The following is a 15034-nucleotide window of genomic DNA, read 5'->3' as shown; positions in this document are numbered from 1 at the left end:
AACCATGAGTTCTAGATCTAGCTATCGATGAATCTATAACTACAAAGATTAACATTTTTTGAACACAACTTTCTTTTATAACTTCTTAACCAAGCAACATGTTTGGCTAATGGAAGCATGACATGGTGAAAGTTCGTGAATAGCTCTAGCAATAATGACACACAATAAAAAATTAACTACATCTCCGCCCCACAGAACATCCTCGTTCTGTATTGGGAATATCTCCCAATGATGACATCATCGGTTCTGGTAATATCATCGGAAGATATTCTCAATACACGATAGGGATGTATTGTGGGGCAGCCCTTGTCGGGCGGAGATGTGAATTCGTATAAACAACCTATTCTCTTTTGTATTCTTTGGTTAAATAAATAAATAAATAATTTTCTAAAAGGAAAAAATCTATGATGCCAATTATCCTACGGTGAATTGTGATGAAAATCCACCTGATTGATTATTACTTTATGATGTCATTTGTTTGGTTATAAGTTTTTGTGTATAATGTCTTTCAGCATGATAGTTGAATTCTCCCTAATTCAAAAAATTGGTATAGTTTTTTGAACATACCACTCTTTTTTAAAACCAATAACTGTAGAAGAATAAGCTGTTATTTTGTAATATATCGAGTTGGGAAGAATTACAATACAAAAAAGACAATTAGCTACAAAACCACATGCATAAGATAAACAAATGAAAGCCAAATTGATATCATTCAAATGAGGGCTCGAACAAATCGTTTGGTGCCCCAGGTTCGCCAAATATCGAATATTGAGATCATTTCACGTGCTCATATTGGATATTGAGATCATTGCAAAATATGTGGCATTTTTTGATGAAGTTGTTGATATTCCATGGGGTCCACATCGTACCGTAGAGACCGTTTATACCTCCAATGATAAACTTGAGATGAGGAAACCTGGATGCAATTTTGTAGGCTTTGATGACAGCCTAAATCCCATCTTCATTTATCGAACACTTTTTGATCATCCCTGCAGCTAGTCCATGATGTCTAGCCATTCTCATCCCTCGTAACGGCTCTATTGTACATTTGTCATTCATCCTACGTGGGGCATCAAATTTTATTTTAAGTTTACTATTAGCCGGTTTAGCCCATCCAACTGGAATATTTACTTTCTTCTTTTCTTTCCTACTTTGTCATGATAGGAAATCTTAAAGTATTCACATAAATCAATTCTGATTTTTTCACCAATTTGAGGATGGAGTAAGTGTTTGTTTTTGAAAAAATTCTCATATATTACCTCTAATTCTATCCCACCAATCTGTTATAGATTTGTTGGGAATAAGATTGAGGCTAGTATTTGTATGCACGTGGTTCTAATCAGATTGATGTACAAAAATATTTATTATAAATGAATAAAATTATATTATTGTTTCATATTAATATTGATATATTTTTGTATATTTATCCCTTAAATCGGACACTTATGAGTAGGGGTGATCATAGGCCGGGCTTTGCACTTATGATAAGGGCTAAAGCTTATGCCCAGGCCTATAACATAAGCCCTAGCCCAAGTCCACACGGGCTCGGGCTGGGCCAGGCCTGATTCCGGGTCAATGTCTTTCATATATAAAACATTATATATCTATAATATTTTATATTAAATGACATAACATACATATAAACTTTTATTTTATATATTATATAATATAAATTATACATGTCATTTTATAATATTTATATATAAAATATAGAATATAAGGTAAAATAGCATGCATATATATGTATACATTATACACAAAATGTGTAAGTTTAAATATATGCAGGCCGGGCCGGGCTGAAATGATCACTCCTATTTATGAGACTCGTGTTAGCTTAGAATATTTTTAGCCATTGGATAGACTTGGAAAGCTTATCTTGCCAAGGTTGACATTTATGCGCTACCAAAGAAATTTGGGCAGCTTGTAGTGTGTGTTTTGATGAAATACTGAATTCGAATCATTTTTCAGTTATGCCCTAAACCTTTGAGATTTATAGGCAAAACTAGAAAATTACACATAACCCTTAGACTTGATTATGGTACTGCATTAGGTATTGGATTGGACTATCTTTAATATGCCAATCAGTGAGATCCACAAAGGGTCAAAACTTGGGTATGCTGGGGCAATCTGAGAATTCACTTGAATTGGTGATCATAGTGATAGGATCGATCATTTTGTCGAATGAAATGAATGATAGGGCTTACACTCTCTCTTGTGAAAACCTTAACTATCGGTAGTGTATTTTAATTGTGCTTGAGATTTGGTTTTGCAAAATATATTTATATGATATATATTAATGTTTTATGAAAAATGTTTACAAAAAAGGTTTCAACTCCCGGGATCCATCCGAGTGGAGAGTATGATACTACATCTTGAAGTTAGGGGAGAGGTCCTTCCCTGTCGGGCAATATTTGATTATTATGGTCGAAAGGTTAAGTGTAAAAGACCATTAAGGGATGATTATCTGATGGGTTTTATCTTACTTAAGTCTATTATTCTTGGGTCTTCATAGGATGGCTGAATTCAATGATCATTTAAGTGTAAATGTTGGGCACATATTGAGCCCATAGTGATGTGCTTAAGGGTTCATTGCATTTAATAGTGAATTTGACCAAGCCTTTTCATAGAGGCTAGGTCGAACCTATGTGGACTTATGTGAAGTCATTATGGGGTTCCGCACTATACAAGTCAAGCCTAAGTTGGCCATGCAAAACCCTTGGGTTGTAAGCCTTATAGCTGATGGGCCTAAGACCTATAATTAATATGATTAATTAACCTGTCACATGACAATTTCACATGGGGTCAATCTAGGTATGGAGCACCTAATCTTGTAAGAAGATAAGGTATATCTCTAATTAGAGTCCAGATCTGATTTAGATCTGTATTATCTCCTAATTAGATTAGTGAAGATAACTCCTTAAGAGATTATAAAAGAGGAGGGGGCAAACCAATCCAAAGACAACTTCATATTTTTACAGTTTTCTGGTCCTCTCTGCATCTTTTTGTCTCTTAGTTTTTTTCTAGTTCAACATCAACTATCAATGACTGATAGAGATAAGTTTTCTTTTGATTTTTTTTTCAAGAAAAATTCAAAGTCACCTTCCCAAGTTCGATCTAAGCAATTGGGTTGTAGTTTTGCTGAAAACTGTGTTGCTGAATCAACTTCAACTATACACTAAGTTGAATCAACTTCCCAAGTTCGATCTAAGCAATTAGTGGATGTTGGTTTTAGGACTGATTTGGGTGTGAACTTCCACCATGGGATCTGCGTTTGTGGTATCTGTATCAGGTACACATCCACCTCTTTGTTTGGTTTCAAATCTAGTTTAATTTAGTGCAAAACCGGTCCAAAAAACATGTAGTTTTTCAAAACATAGGGAACTCGATTCCCAGAAGGATTAGGAAATTTTTGAAATTTCATCTAACCATCTAATATGGTTCAACCATCCATATGATGGATCCTAACCCTTCCAATATCAGTTCTTAGACCCCAATTTCTTAACCTTACATTTGTTACAATCCTCATTTTAAGCACAAGAATAGGAAGAAAAAAATATTTTCAAGACATGCCAAATTCCATAAATGAACCATCTTCTCATCCACATTATTTTGCTCCAAACCATCTTCCAATACATTATAAGCCATCATGATTGAGAAATCACCTTTAGGACCAGGTTTCCAAATCATGGTATCATTCTCATCCCTTAGTGGAATAGGGATTGCTCTGATTTTTTTCCCAAAGATTATGGGGAAGTAGCTCCAGGAATTTCTCTATGTTTCATGTCTTTAATGAATTCACTCACTAAATAACTTTGGTTTTATTAACTTGAGTCCATATTAGTAACTAGGGGGAGTTCCCCACCCACACATCATTCCAAAAATTAATGGATTGGCCATTTCCCAATTTTTATCCAACTCCTTTTTTTAGGATATCTCTATTTTCCAAGATCCCTCTACAAGCCCATGCTAAAAATTTTCATTCCTCATATACTTATTCTTTACTATTTTGCCCATAGGTTATCTGACCGGGTTGGAACATTCCATCCTAGTTTTGCTAGACTTGCAACATTCACCCAATGCAGCTTTTTTAGGCCCCATCCTCCATTTAACTTGGACCTACAAATCGTGTCCTGTTTTACCAAATTTATAGCCTTTTCCCCTCCCACCTCATAGGAAGTTTCTTTGTTTCATCTCCAGATTTTCCACCACCGATTTCGGAAGCTTGAAGGACTTCCTGCCACAAAGAGGGAGATTTTCTTCCATCATACAAGCTTATTGTTTTCATTCCCCTCTACTTTCTTGAAAGTCTTTGCAGTTACTCTAAGTAATTTTCGTTTTTTCTTTTCAATTGGAATTTTGAGAACTCTATAGAGGACCTTTTATATCCTTTTGTGAATATTTTTCGAGAAGAAAACAGTGGATTTAGTAAATTTCGGTATTTGGCATGTGGCTCCAGCATACATCTCCATGGTGTCCTTAATTATCAAGGCATTATCTATATTTTCCTTTGCAAAAATTGTGCAGTCATTAGCAAACTATATAGGATTGGGATTGCTGGTCCACCTTTCAATGCTTTGAAACCTAGGGTTTCCTTATTTTGTTGGTCCTGTTTACTTTGAGCCTACAAAGGGATTCACAAGACAAAGATGATGTATGGGAATAATGGATCTCCCTATCTAATTCCCCTAGTGGTCTGAAAGTCATAGTGGGGGAGCCATTTATTATAACTCGATATGACATTGAGCTAATGCATTGTATTACCCAGTTAATCCACTTGTCATGAAATTCCATTTTTCTTAAAGTTTTTTCAATGAAATTCCACCAGGTTTTCATTAAGTTTTTTCCATGTAAATTTTGCATGTCATCAAGCCAATTTTGCCCTTGTTTCTTTTTATTGTATCCATCCATTCGTGAGCCACCAGAATATTATCTATTAGTTGTCTCCTGGCACAAAGGCACTCTGAAAAGGAGCAATTATATTTCCTAGTAGGGGTTTGAGTTTGTTTATTAGAACTTTTGCTATAATTTTATAAATAGTGTTGCATACACTGATTGGTCTAAATTTCTTAGTGGAATCTCGGCTGATGCAGTAAATGTTTTGTTCAGTTCCTTAATCATTCAACCTGAGTGGAAGAAAGCTTTCACAATGTCCTCCACCGACTTCCCAATGATAAATCCTATTCGATGAATGTTATCATCATCATTATCAATGCTCAAAAAAATTTAAAACTCCCAAAGCAAAAATTAACCAAAAATGTGCTATAACAAACAAGCCTCAACTACCACATCAAGCTAGTCACTTAAAAAAGTTTGGACCAAACCTTAAGTGTATAAGGCCCATTTGGTTTATGGGAATAGGGGTATGGGATCGGAATTGAATTAGAATCCCATTTCCATTCCTAGTGAAATAGTTCTCCTATTTGAGAGAAATCATTCCCTCCCCTCCCTTGGGAATGAAATCCCATTCCATCTGATTTCAATCTCCATTCCAATTCCTATCTTAACCAAACAAACTATGGAAATAGACCATTCCAATTTCGATTTCAATTAAAAACAAAATGCACCCATATAACATTAGATAGAGCCAGGGATGTCAATTGATCGGATTAAGTGTAAATCCATATTAGTTTGACCCTAATTTGGGTCAAGGGACAAAGTTAGCCTTAATCGAGCCTTAGTTATAAGGTTGAGAAGAAGTAATTGGTTATCACGCTAATTGTCTGGGTGGTGTAGTTGGTTATCACGCTAGTCTCACACGCTAGAGGTCCCCGGTTCGAATTTGTTCATTGCAATGGTCAAAGCCTGAGCTAATAATTAATAAACGCCAAGGACTCGATGGCTTGTTCTTTGACTTCTTTCTTTTCTTGTATATAAGTGGACCATTTTACCCCCAGCCATTCAGAAAGGCCAACCATACACAAAAGAGTGCCCCCGCCATTTCATGGGGAATGAAAAATCAAAAAACTTCAATGGAGCTTCTGTTTCTCTTTCTTCAGAGTCAGAAATCAGAATCCAAACCTCAGAGATAACTCATGGGAGAGAAGTACTTAACTTCTAGGCTTAATAGACTCTTCACAGATTGGGACGACTCCCACAATCAACCTTTTCTTTACACTAGCTTATAATATCCTTCTATTTTACTCGTTATTTAATCACAATTTACCAAATCTATTGAAATTTGCTTCGGACAATTCATGCTGACCAGCTATTTTTATTTCTTTACTCTCTTCCAGGCAGGGATTTTATTGCTCCCTGTAAATGCAGAGGAACTTAAAAGTACGTCCACCGTGAATGTTTGGATCATTGGCGACTGGCGAGCCGTCAAGGTAACAGATTTGCAATGTCGTACTTTTAATCTAGTAAAGTAGACTGTGTATTACTTATTCTAATTAGGGATGCAGATGGATCGGATCGATTTTGATTCAGGGTATATTTGAATTCGTTTATATCGGATTTGATCTGACTTGATTTGTTTTGATCTGGTAAGTTGGATTTTTGTATTTAATCTGATTTGATTTGTTTTTTTTTTTAATTAATAAATTATTAAAAAGAAAATTAAAGATATACTAATTTAAAGAAACTAAAACAAAAAGAAATATTTTTTAATTATTTTCGTTATATACACACAATTTTTATAAAAAAAATAAATAATATAACAAAATTATAAAAATATATTTTTAAATAAATAAATAAAATATATATGTATTATATATATATAATATATATATAGTATCGGATCTTCTAGATCAGATAGGGAGTGATCTGAACAAGGGTAATTCGAATTCAACCAAATAGGATTGAATCGGATCATGATTGTAATTCATTTGCACTCCTATATATAGTATCGGATCTTCTAGATCATGATTGTAATTCAACCAAATCGGATCATGATCCGATCCATTTGCACTCCTAATTGTAATTCATTTGTGCATATTTCTTACTCTTTGAGTCTTTTCTAATAAATATAAGATGATACCGATTCCAAACTACATGTTTAACATGATATATGATATCCATGCCCATGGCCTTGTTTTTTTGGTAAAAAATGTATAATAATACTTTATATCATTAATAACAAAATGGCTAAGCCACATCATGTGTAGTGGCTAAATGGAATAAAGACAGTTAATCTATGCTGGATTTCTATTTCACCCTATTCCATTATAGGTAACAAACATGGTTTTTAGTGAATTTCCAAATCACAAAGTTGCTTTTAATCTTTTGAGAAGCAATGCAACAGATGTGACATACATTTAGAATGGGCTGGCCTCTTGTTTTATATATATAGGGGGATGGGGTGGACTTCCTCTTCTAGAAAGTTCCTTTCCTGAATTCTTTATACTCAGTTTGGAAGGAATACAAATGCAAATATGTACGATGTAAATATATATAAAATAATACAAAATACAAGATTTTGCACTTTACATGTTTGTATTTATACTCCTTCCAAACTGAACATTACAAAAAATTTTATTTTGCACTCTTTGTATTTATACTCTTTCTAAACTGAACATTATAAAAAATTTTATTTTGCACCATAGTAAGTTTGTTTACTAGGTAATTCAGCTCATGTCACTTGGACTAATTAGGGCTTAGAGATATGTGACATGTCTATGTGGTTACTTGGGTTCTCACACATGTAAGGACGCAAATAGCTATAGCCCTTCCCGAATCCTTTAAGGCTATGTTTGGTTTGAAGGAAAAGGCAGGAAAACCTATACAAGGTTTCTTTGCCTTTCCCTATTTTTTACTTTAACCCAAACACAATTTAAGGAGGTTGCGATGATGGGCTAAATGTGATGGGAAATACAATGACAATGCGACAGAGTTGTAGAGGATGTGATGAGTGTGATAGGGTAGGGAGAGTGCAAATGAAAGTACAATGAGGTTAAAGAGGATGTGATGAAAGGCTAAGTAAGTGTTTGGCATCAATGCCATCTTTTTATAAAGTGGTGCCACGTAAGCATCACATAAGAGAAAACGGTGCTTCAAACAACACTCTCTTGTTTGGTACTATTTTTTTTCCAAAAAAACGTTACTCCAAAACACACATTGGAAATCGAGAAAATGTGATTTGGAGTAATGCCAATTTCAATATTTTATGAGAAAATTGATGCCAATAGTACAATGATGTGACATCAATGTGGCATCATCATGGACAATCAATGTTTAAAACATTCGTACCAAACAAAACAAGTGTTGTTTTCTAAGAAAATACATATATGACAGCACCCGTTCCAAAAAAAAAAAAAAACATCGTTTTATCATAAAGCTGTGCTTATAACTTCACATGCACAACACAGTTTTTATGAAAAAATGCAATATTCCCAACACCGATGCCAAACACCTACTAAATGCAATGTGGGGGCAGTGATGCAATATTGTGATGCAATGTGTTTTACACTTTACTGTGTGCCCTGGTGTGCTATTTTCAGCTTGTGAAATGTCTTACACTTAACAACGCTTTTTATGATCTGCCTTGTAACCTATGTAAAATATGAAAATATGTACCTGAAATTGCTATCAAATTGTTATTTTCCTTATTCGGTGTGTAAACAACTGAATTACAAATCAAGCCTAACAACTGGCAAAGATTCCTCATGTTTTATTTATTTTTTTCATGCAAAAGAGTGGTGATTAAATTGTATTGTGAGTATAGTTGTACAAGGTAGCATGTCCATAATAGAATATTTTTGTATTATTACAATTACAAATGCCTCAATTTTAAGTCAAGAAGATGTGATTTTGTCTCTTTATCTGTGTTGATTTCATGTAAAAGTAGCATAAACAAATACAAATATATAAAGTGCAAAATCTTACAAAGTACATATAGAGGATTTCCTTGACTGAGTTATTGCACTCATATACAAATCAAATCGTCGGGCAAATCAAAGGTTGTGTTTGGCATCATTGCAGTTTCTTCATGAAACGCTCAGAGGTTTATGAATAAAAATTGAGGAGAAGGATGAGTTGTCAAATTATACAAGGGATTCAATCCAATGAAAAGAAAAAGTATTATAGTTGATAAAAGGCTTTTGGATCTTATTATCAATAAAAGAAATACGTTTTACATAATTTTTAAAATAAAGTAACTTTTTTTTTTAAATGTAGAAAAAAAAATAGTAAAATACTATCCATCTCCTTCTTCCTTCAGCTATAATCTCTTTTTCTCTTGAAAATCAACCGTCCGTCACACACTTTGGGTTTTTACGATTAACAAGAGAGAGTTCTGTTTTCCAATAAATATACTGCGTTTCTCGCTATTTATCCACACCTAACAAAAATAGGAAAAGATTTTGAATGAGGGAGGTCTCGACCTTAGTCAATGTGGTCTTCATTGAAATGTTCGGTGCTGCAACTGATTCGGTGGTGCCCCGCGTGTTCCTATGACGGAGAAAGATGGCGTGTCAACCGAATTCATTAGAATTTTACACAAAAACTCTGGGTCTGGCGACCGAATAGGGGAGAAATAATCTGATTCAGAGAAGGCCTTCTCTAGGTCTGGCTCTTGACAAATAAAATATATTTGATAAAAAAGAGGAAGAGGAGGCTTTTCTGACATCAGAGATAGTGGTCCCTACGACCCTACATGAAAAGTGTTGAGTCAGCTGCTTATCTCCTGGTCACTATCATATCCCTGCGGAAGCAGGGGAGAAAAAGGGAAGAAGAAGAAGACGAACGAAGAAGAGAAGGGGAGGAAGAAGAAGGGGAAGGAGAAAAGTAAGAGAAGGGGACGGTGGGCTGAGCTGGTTTGATTCTGGTTCGTCGACCGTGGAGAATAAGCGATGGGGAGAAACAAAAGAAAGGAGGAAAATTAGCGGTGATCAGTTATCTAAAGGAAGAAGGAAATGAACAGTATTTTTTATATTTTTTTTATAAAAGTTACTTTCTTTTAAAACTTATGTAAAAAATATTATTTTTATTAATAATATGATCTAAAAAGCTGCCCTTATTCAATTTGATGTTTCAGTGGTCATTCTAGGGATGCCATTTGATCGGGTTAAGTGGTAAACCGACGCTGACCCGATTCCATTGGGTAATGGCAAGCAAGTAGGGTTCGGGTAATTATGATTATTTTAGGGGTTGTAATTGTAAATGGCATCCATTTGTCATAATTCGAATTTGATTGATCTACAATACGATCCATAATTAATATTCATCTATATGTTAACTTGACAAAGAATTATTGGTTCAATGCAGTATTTTGATCTATCTAAATCACAACCAGCTGAAGGGCAACGCATTTTATTGTTATGCTCCTGGTTTTATCATAAAACAAAATCCTTTCTCAGTTCAATTCTGGTACAATACAATAGAAGTATAGAACCATGAGTCCATGACCAATACAACAAAATCATTAAATCAAAACATCAAACCCTTCTCCATCTCTTTCTTTTATCACCAAACCAACTTCAGTGGTCGTATCATCACGTTATCTTCGTGTTCCAGAATCTGCACATACAGTAACAACCAAACAGAATTAATTACTTAGTAAAAAATTAAAGCGACCCAAACCCAAATCCAAACCCTAAAGAACAGAATTCGGACTTACGTGACAATGGTAGACGTAGCCCGGTTCTCCAGTCGGGTCGAACGGATACGGGGAGTTGGTGTCCACCAGATTGAACTTGACCACCACGGTCGTCTGGTTTCCAGGGGGTATCTTCACCACGTTCTTCCACGTTTTCTCTGTAAGGGGTATTTCAGTCAATTTCCCTGTTACATAGGATGCCACGTTGCATGCCACGGCGTCGTTGTTGGTCGTCATACAACTGTTGAACTGGGCCAAGTTCACCAGCTCCTGCACTTTGATTGCCTGAAACGTGGCCAAGTGCATGTGCAGCGGGTGATCGTCGTTGGTCAAGTTGATCACGTCCCACACCTCTGTGCTGCCGGACTTCGGCGTCTCCGTCACCGGGTCGGTGAACTTCTTACCGTTTATTAGGAAGTGCGTCGGGTCTCCCGACGGGGTGGTGTACTCGTAGAACACGATATACCTTCTCTTGGCCGCCCCATCTACTGTCGCCGTTGCTCGGTAACTCACCAGACTGCTTGGGATCTTGGAGGTATCTGGTTCGGTCGGGTTCCCTGGCGGAATTATGAACTTCATCACCACCGAGTTCAGCTGATCCACGGAGCTACCGACCGGGTACGGGTACGGTGCGTCGTTCTTCAGAACAGCCTCGGTGGTGCTTGAAGTTGAGAAGTCAATAATCACATCAGCAATCTCGGCGGGTGCCAACACAACAGTTTGTGTCTGTACGGGTGCGGGCAGATAGGACCCGTCGGATCCGACTTGGGTAAACGAGAGCCCGTTGCTCAGGAACAGCGACACATATCGAGCATTGCAGGCGTTGATGATTCTGAACCGGTACTTCCGCTGTTGGACCTTCAGGTAGGGCCAGGCCTTGCCGTTGACGACGATGGCGTGGCCAAAGTATTCCGGCTGCCACTGCGGGTGAATGGACGGCACGACGCCGGTGTAGTTCATGTAGAGGGAGCCGTCCCTACTGAAGCTCCGGTCGAAGATCATCAGGTGCCGGTCGAACTCCGGCCCGGAGGGGAGGTTCAGTTTCGCGTCCAGGGCGGGGTTTCTGATGACGTAAGCACCAATCAAGCCAGCTAGCAAGTTGGCACGTGTCAACCCCTTTGCGTGATCATGGTACCAGAAGTTTCCAGCGTGGTGAATGTTTGGATACGTGTAGGTGGCCTTGGACCACGTGGGCCCGGTCTCCCTGAAGTTGGAGGTGAACCAGGCGTCGGGGTGGCCGTCGTCTTGTGATTCGTGGATGCCACCGTGGAGATGAACGACCGTTGGGACCCCACCGTTTTTAGGGATGGCGGTGGGGATAGTCGGGTCCCACGGGAGGATGTGGCTTTCAGGGAGATGATTTTGCCACGTCACGGATGTCTGTACACCTTGGATGGCCTCGATTGTGGGACCCGGTACGGTTGCCTCCTCTGGGCAAGTGCCAAATGCGAAGACCGTCGTCACTGGCAAATCCCGGTGGAATTTCTGCGTAAAAGTTTGAACAAGTGGTGACTGACTGACTGACTACGTACATATACAGAAATAACTAAGCTAACTACTCATTTCATGAAGGAATTTAGGGTACGGTGGTCGATACAAACCCATTTCTTCTCAAACATGCCAATGACGAGATTGCCGGGCTTAGGCGAGTTGGGTCCGTTGGAATAGCCATGGAGTTTGGGCATCACCGGCAGTTCATCGACGAACATTTGCAGAGAACTGGCCACTTGAGTAAGAACCGCATCGGTTACCGGAGGCGGATCTCGTGCCAGGGCTCCGCTGCAAATCGTCAGGAGTAACAAAATGGAAGCCAATAATACTCTATCCATCGCCATTTCTCTGCCTGTATCAATTCTGCATGCAAAACAGCAAAGGGTTATCGATCATTAAGCTAACTTAGACTCAGATGAAGATGGTGGTGGTGGTGGTGAAGATGGCGAAAGTATAGTAGTCTTAGCGCCAACAGATAAGTTAATTCGAGCCTCAAACTGTGGAGGGCAGGTCTCGAGAGGCTACTTCCTTACTGTGACTCCCTGATGAAACCCAACTTCACCACCAGGATCATCATCTTCATCACCATTAGTTTATTGCTAAGACTAAAAGAGAGAAGAAATGGAAGCCTTAGCAGCTGAGAAACTGAGACAGACTGACATACCTACGATTCTCAGAGGAGGAGAGAGAGAGTATGCCAGGAGGAGGAAGAAACAGGAAGCGTGTGGCATGCACACAAGCACCAAGTCAGCTATATATAGAAATCATGGCCTACGTTAATCTCATGGCTCCTCTCTAAAATGGAAAGAGGTGGGGCTGATGAAAACCCTGCCAAATGGCCAATACCGCGTGGCATAAAAAAAGAAGAAGGAAAAGCCGGCCGCAAGAGATTTGGTCTGATTCAGGTTGAAATTTGAAGTGGTACCCAGAAAAACAATGGAGCCATTTAATCAGATTACTTGAACATCAAGCGCAGAATTAATTAAGAATTTACAAGCTGGACTGATATAAGTCAATTAAGGGGTCCACAAAGAGAGAACAAACAGAGGTCTTATTATTAATTACTTCATAGTTCATACGTATAATGAATGGAAATCTCTAGATGCTTGTTTCGCTTCTATAGCAAGGTTTCTGTTTTACTAGAACTATCACCCTGGACTCTAACTAATAGCTAGTTAATTTATCAAAATGCATTACTAACTTCTTATATATAAATCATTCAAGCTGTTAAAAGGGTTGATACAGTCGTTGTAACTGTCGAAGCTAGTGATCCCTGCAGTCATTATCTGTGTTATGTTAAGTTATTTCAGAGCTTGGTCTAAGTTCTAACCAGCATTGAACTCAGGCTTTGTGGGGGACAACTGATCGATAGACAAATCTCGGGTAGTTTTCTGTTTTCACACGTTAGCGTGCTTCTTGTCTTGACGAGAAAAAGTAAGTTTTTAATTAAGAGAGAGGAAATCGTAGAAGAGGAGGAAGTCTTACTCTGCCATGGTTGGATAACCTTCCTCATTGTCGTCTACCCACCAGAGGTAAACCATTGTCTGACTGGTTCTTGGTCTCAGACAGTCGTTATTTGATGATGCTGATGTTTGAATTAATTATGGGTCCCAAGAGTCTTCTTTCTTCCACCTCCTAGTTGGAAATATATGGAAGTTTATTGAAATTAAGACCTCGACAAGTCAACAACTGTTTAAATTTAACACTTTGATTCGTATTAAACTTTAGAGAGCACAACTTCAGCGACTAAACTGGAGCAAATTCCGGTTGCAAGTAAATTAATGGAAGCGTGGTTTCAGGTTATAAAGATGAAATGGGGTGGTGGGAGAAGTTGTGGGTTAGGTACATTTCATTCTCTCACCACCTTTTGGTATCAATATGATATATCATCTAATCGTGCCGAAACTGGTTTATGAAACAACGGCGGCACCAAAAGAAGCAAATCGTTAATTTGGTGGTCTGTCTGAACTTTAAAGCCCCCCCCAAGAAAAAAAAAATGAAAAAAAAATGAAAACGAATTTGGTGAGCAGACAAGAAAGATGGATTGCCAGGGTTCAATGCTAGATCTATAAGTAGGTCTGATTTCGCCTTCACCAATTAATTGAAAATTTTATTTTGTAAATGGGATTTTAATAATATTCCCCTTAATTGGTCCTTCATCAATCCAATATAGAACTTCTATGTCTCACCTTGTGTGAACTATTTTAATTTCCAAAGTTGGGGAAATCTGAATCCGTAAGAATTAAAGACACCAGAGGCTTTCAGGTTGGGGTGTCGATGGACCGGACCGGGTTTGGGTTGTACCAATTCGACTCAAAATCAATTTAAATGGATTGGGCAAACCAATTTTGAATTGGGCCAGTTCAGATTAGTAGTCGAAATTGGAATGGACCTGGTCCATTTGTAATAGATTTATATTGGACTGGGGTAGATTAAATTGGAGTTCGAATTCCAGTCCAACCCAAAATAATGCAAATTCAATTAATACTCCGCAAGTAATTGAATTGGAAGCACCCCAATCAGATATGATCTCATAGTATTTAAATACTTAATTGCATAAAATCAGTATGTATATATATTGGTAGAGTTGGTTTGAATGTTGTATAGAGTCAATCATATATATAGTTCATTTTATTTTTATTAGGAATAATGACTTCTTTGCTCCGGAGAATAATATTCAAGTATTAACATGCCTAAATAATCAAAATTTTCTTCTTTCCTAACTCAGAACTTCTACATAAGAAAATGTCAATTTGAAAAAGAACCATATTTACGCAAACTTCGTCGTTGCAGAACCTTGTCCAAGTACGCGTCTGAAACTTTTCCAAGTTGGTGGAGTGGACCATTCAACATTTTGCTTTTTTTTCCCTAGCTGGTTGAACTGGCCAATTCCTACCGACAATCACATATGCAGCTCAGTAGATCCCATCTGACTGTAATTTCTGGAAGCTATACCGTGTATACATATGTTTAATAATATTGTTCACATTACCCTTTCACAGTGGGAGCCAT

The 15034-nt window shown here is 37.6% G+C and overlaps 1 protein-coding gene across 1 annotated transcript; it reads right to left on the bottom strand.

Moving 5' to 3' along the window:
• Positions 1–10293: 10293 nt before the first annotated feature.
• Positions 10294–12825, bottom strand: LOC148851402 (multicopper oxidase LPR1 homolog 1-like). Its single transcript, XM_088947046.1, has 4 exons — positions 12687–12825; positions 12133–12385; positions 10553–12016; positions 10294–10452 (listed from the first exon to the last, which is right to left on the bottom strand). Exons 2-4 carry the CDS (start codon positions 12364–12366, stop codon positions 10399–10401), a joined length of 1752 nt encoding a protein of 583 aa, XP_088803172.1. The 5' UTR covers positions 12367–12385; positions 12687–12825; the 3' UTR covers positions 10294–10398.
• Positions 12826–15034: the final 2209 nt, after the last annotated feature.

The sequence above is a fragment of the Nelumbo lutea genome, chromosome 5 (assembly GCF_056320005.1).
Source record: "Nelumbo lutea isolate HS-2025 chromosome 5, American lotus-T2T, whole genome shotgun sequence".
In the NCBI taxonomy this organism is placed as follows: Eukaryota; Viridiplantae; Streptophyta; class Magnoliopsida; order Proteales; family Nelumbonaceae; genus Nelumbo; species Nelumbo lutea.
The sequence above is the reverse complement of the archived record's forward strand: the minus strand, read 5'-3'. Positions and strand labels throughout refer to the sequence as shown.

What these genes read in the sequence shown, in the direction of transcription:
- LOC148851402 (XM_088947046.1), bottom strand. Translation starts at nt 12,366, where the DNA reads ATGGCGATGGATAGAGTATTATTGGCTTCCATTTTGTTACTCCTGACG. An exon ending in GCATGTTTGAGAAGAAATGG is followed by an intron (nt 12,017 to 12,132) that starts GTTTGTATCGAC and finishes ACTTTTACGCAG; the next exon opens with AAATTCCACCGGGATTTGCC. An exon ending in GCTACGTCTACCATTGTCAC is followed by an intron (nt 10,453 to 10,552) that starts GTAAGTCCGAAT and finishes CTGTATGTGCAG; the next exon opens with ATTCTGGAACACGAAGATAA.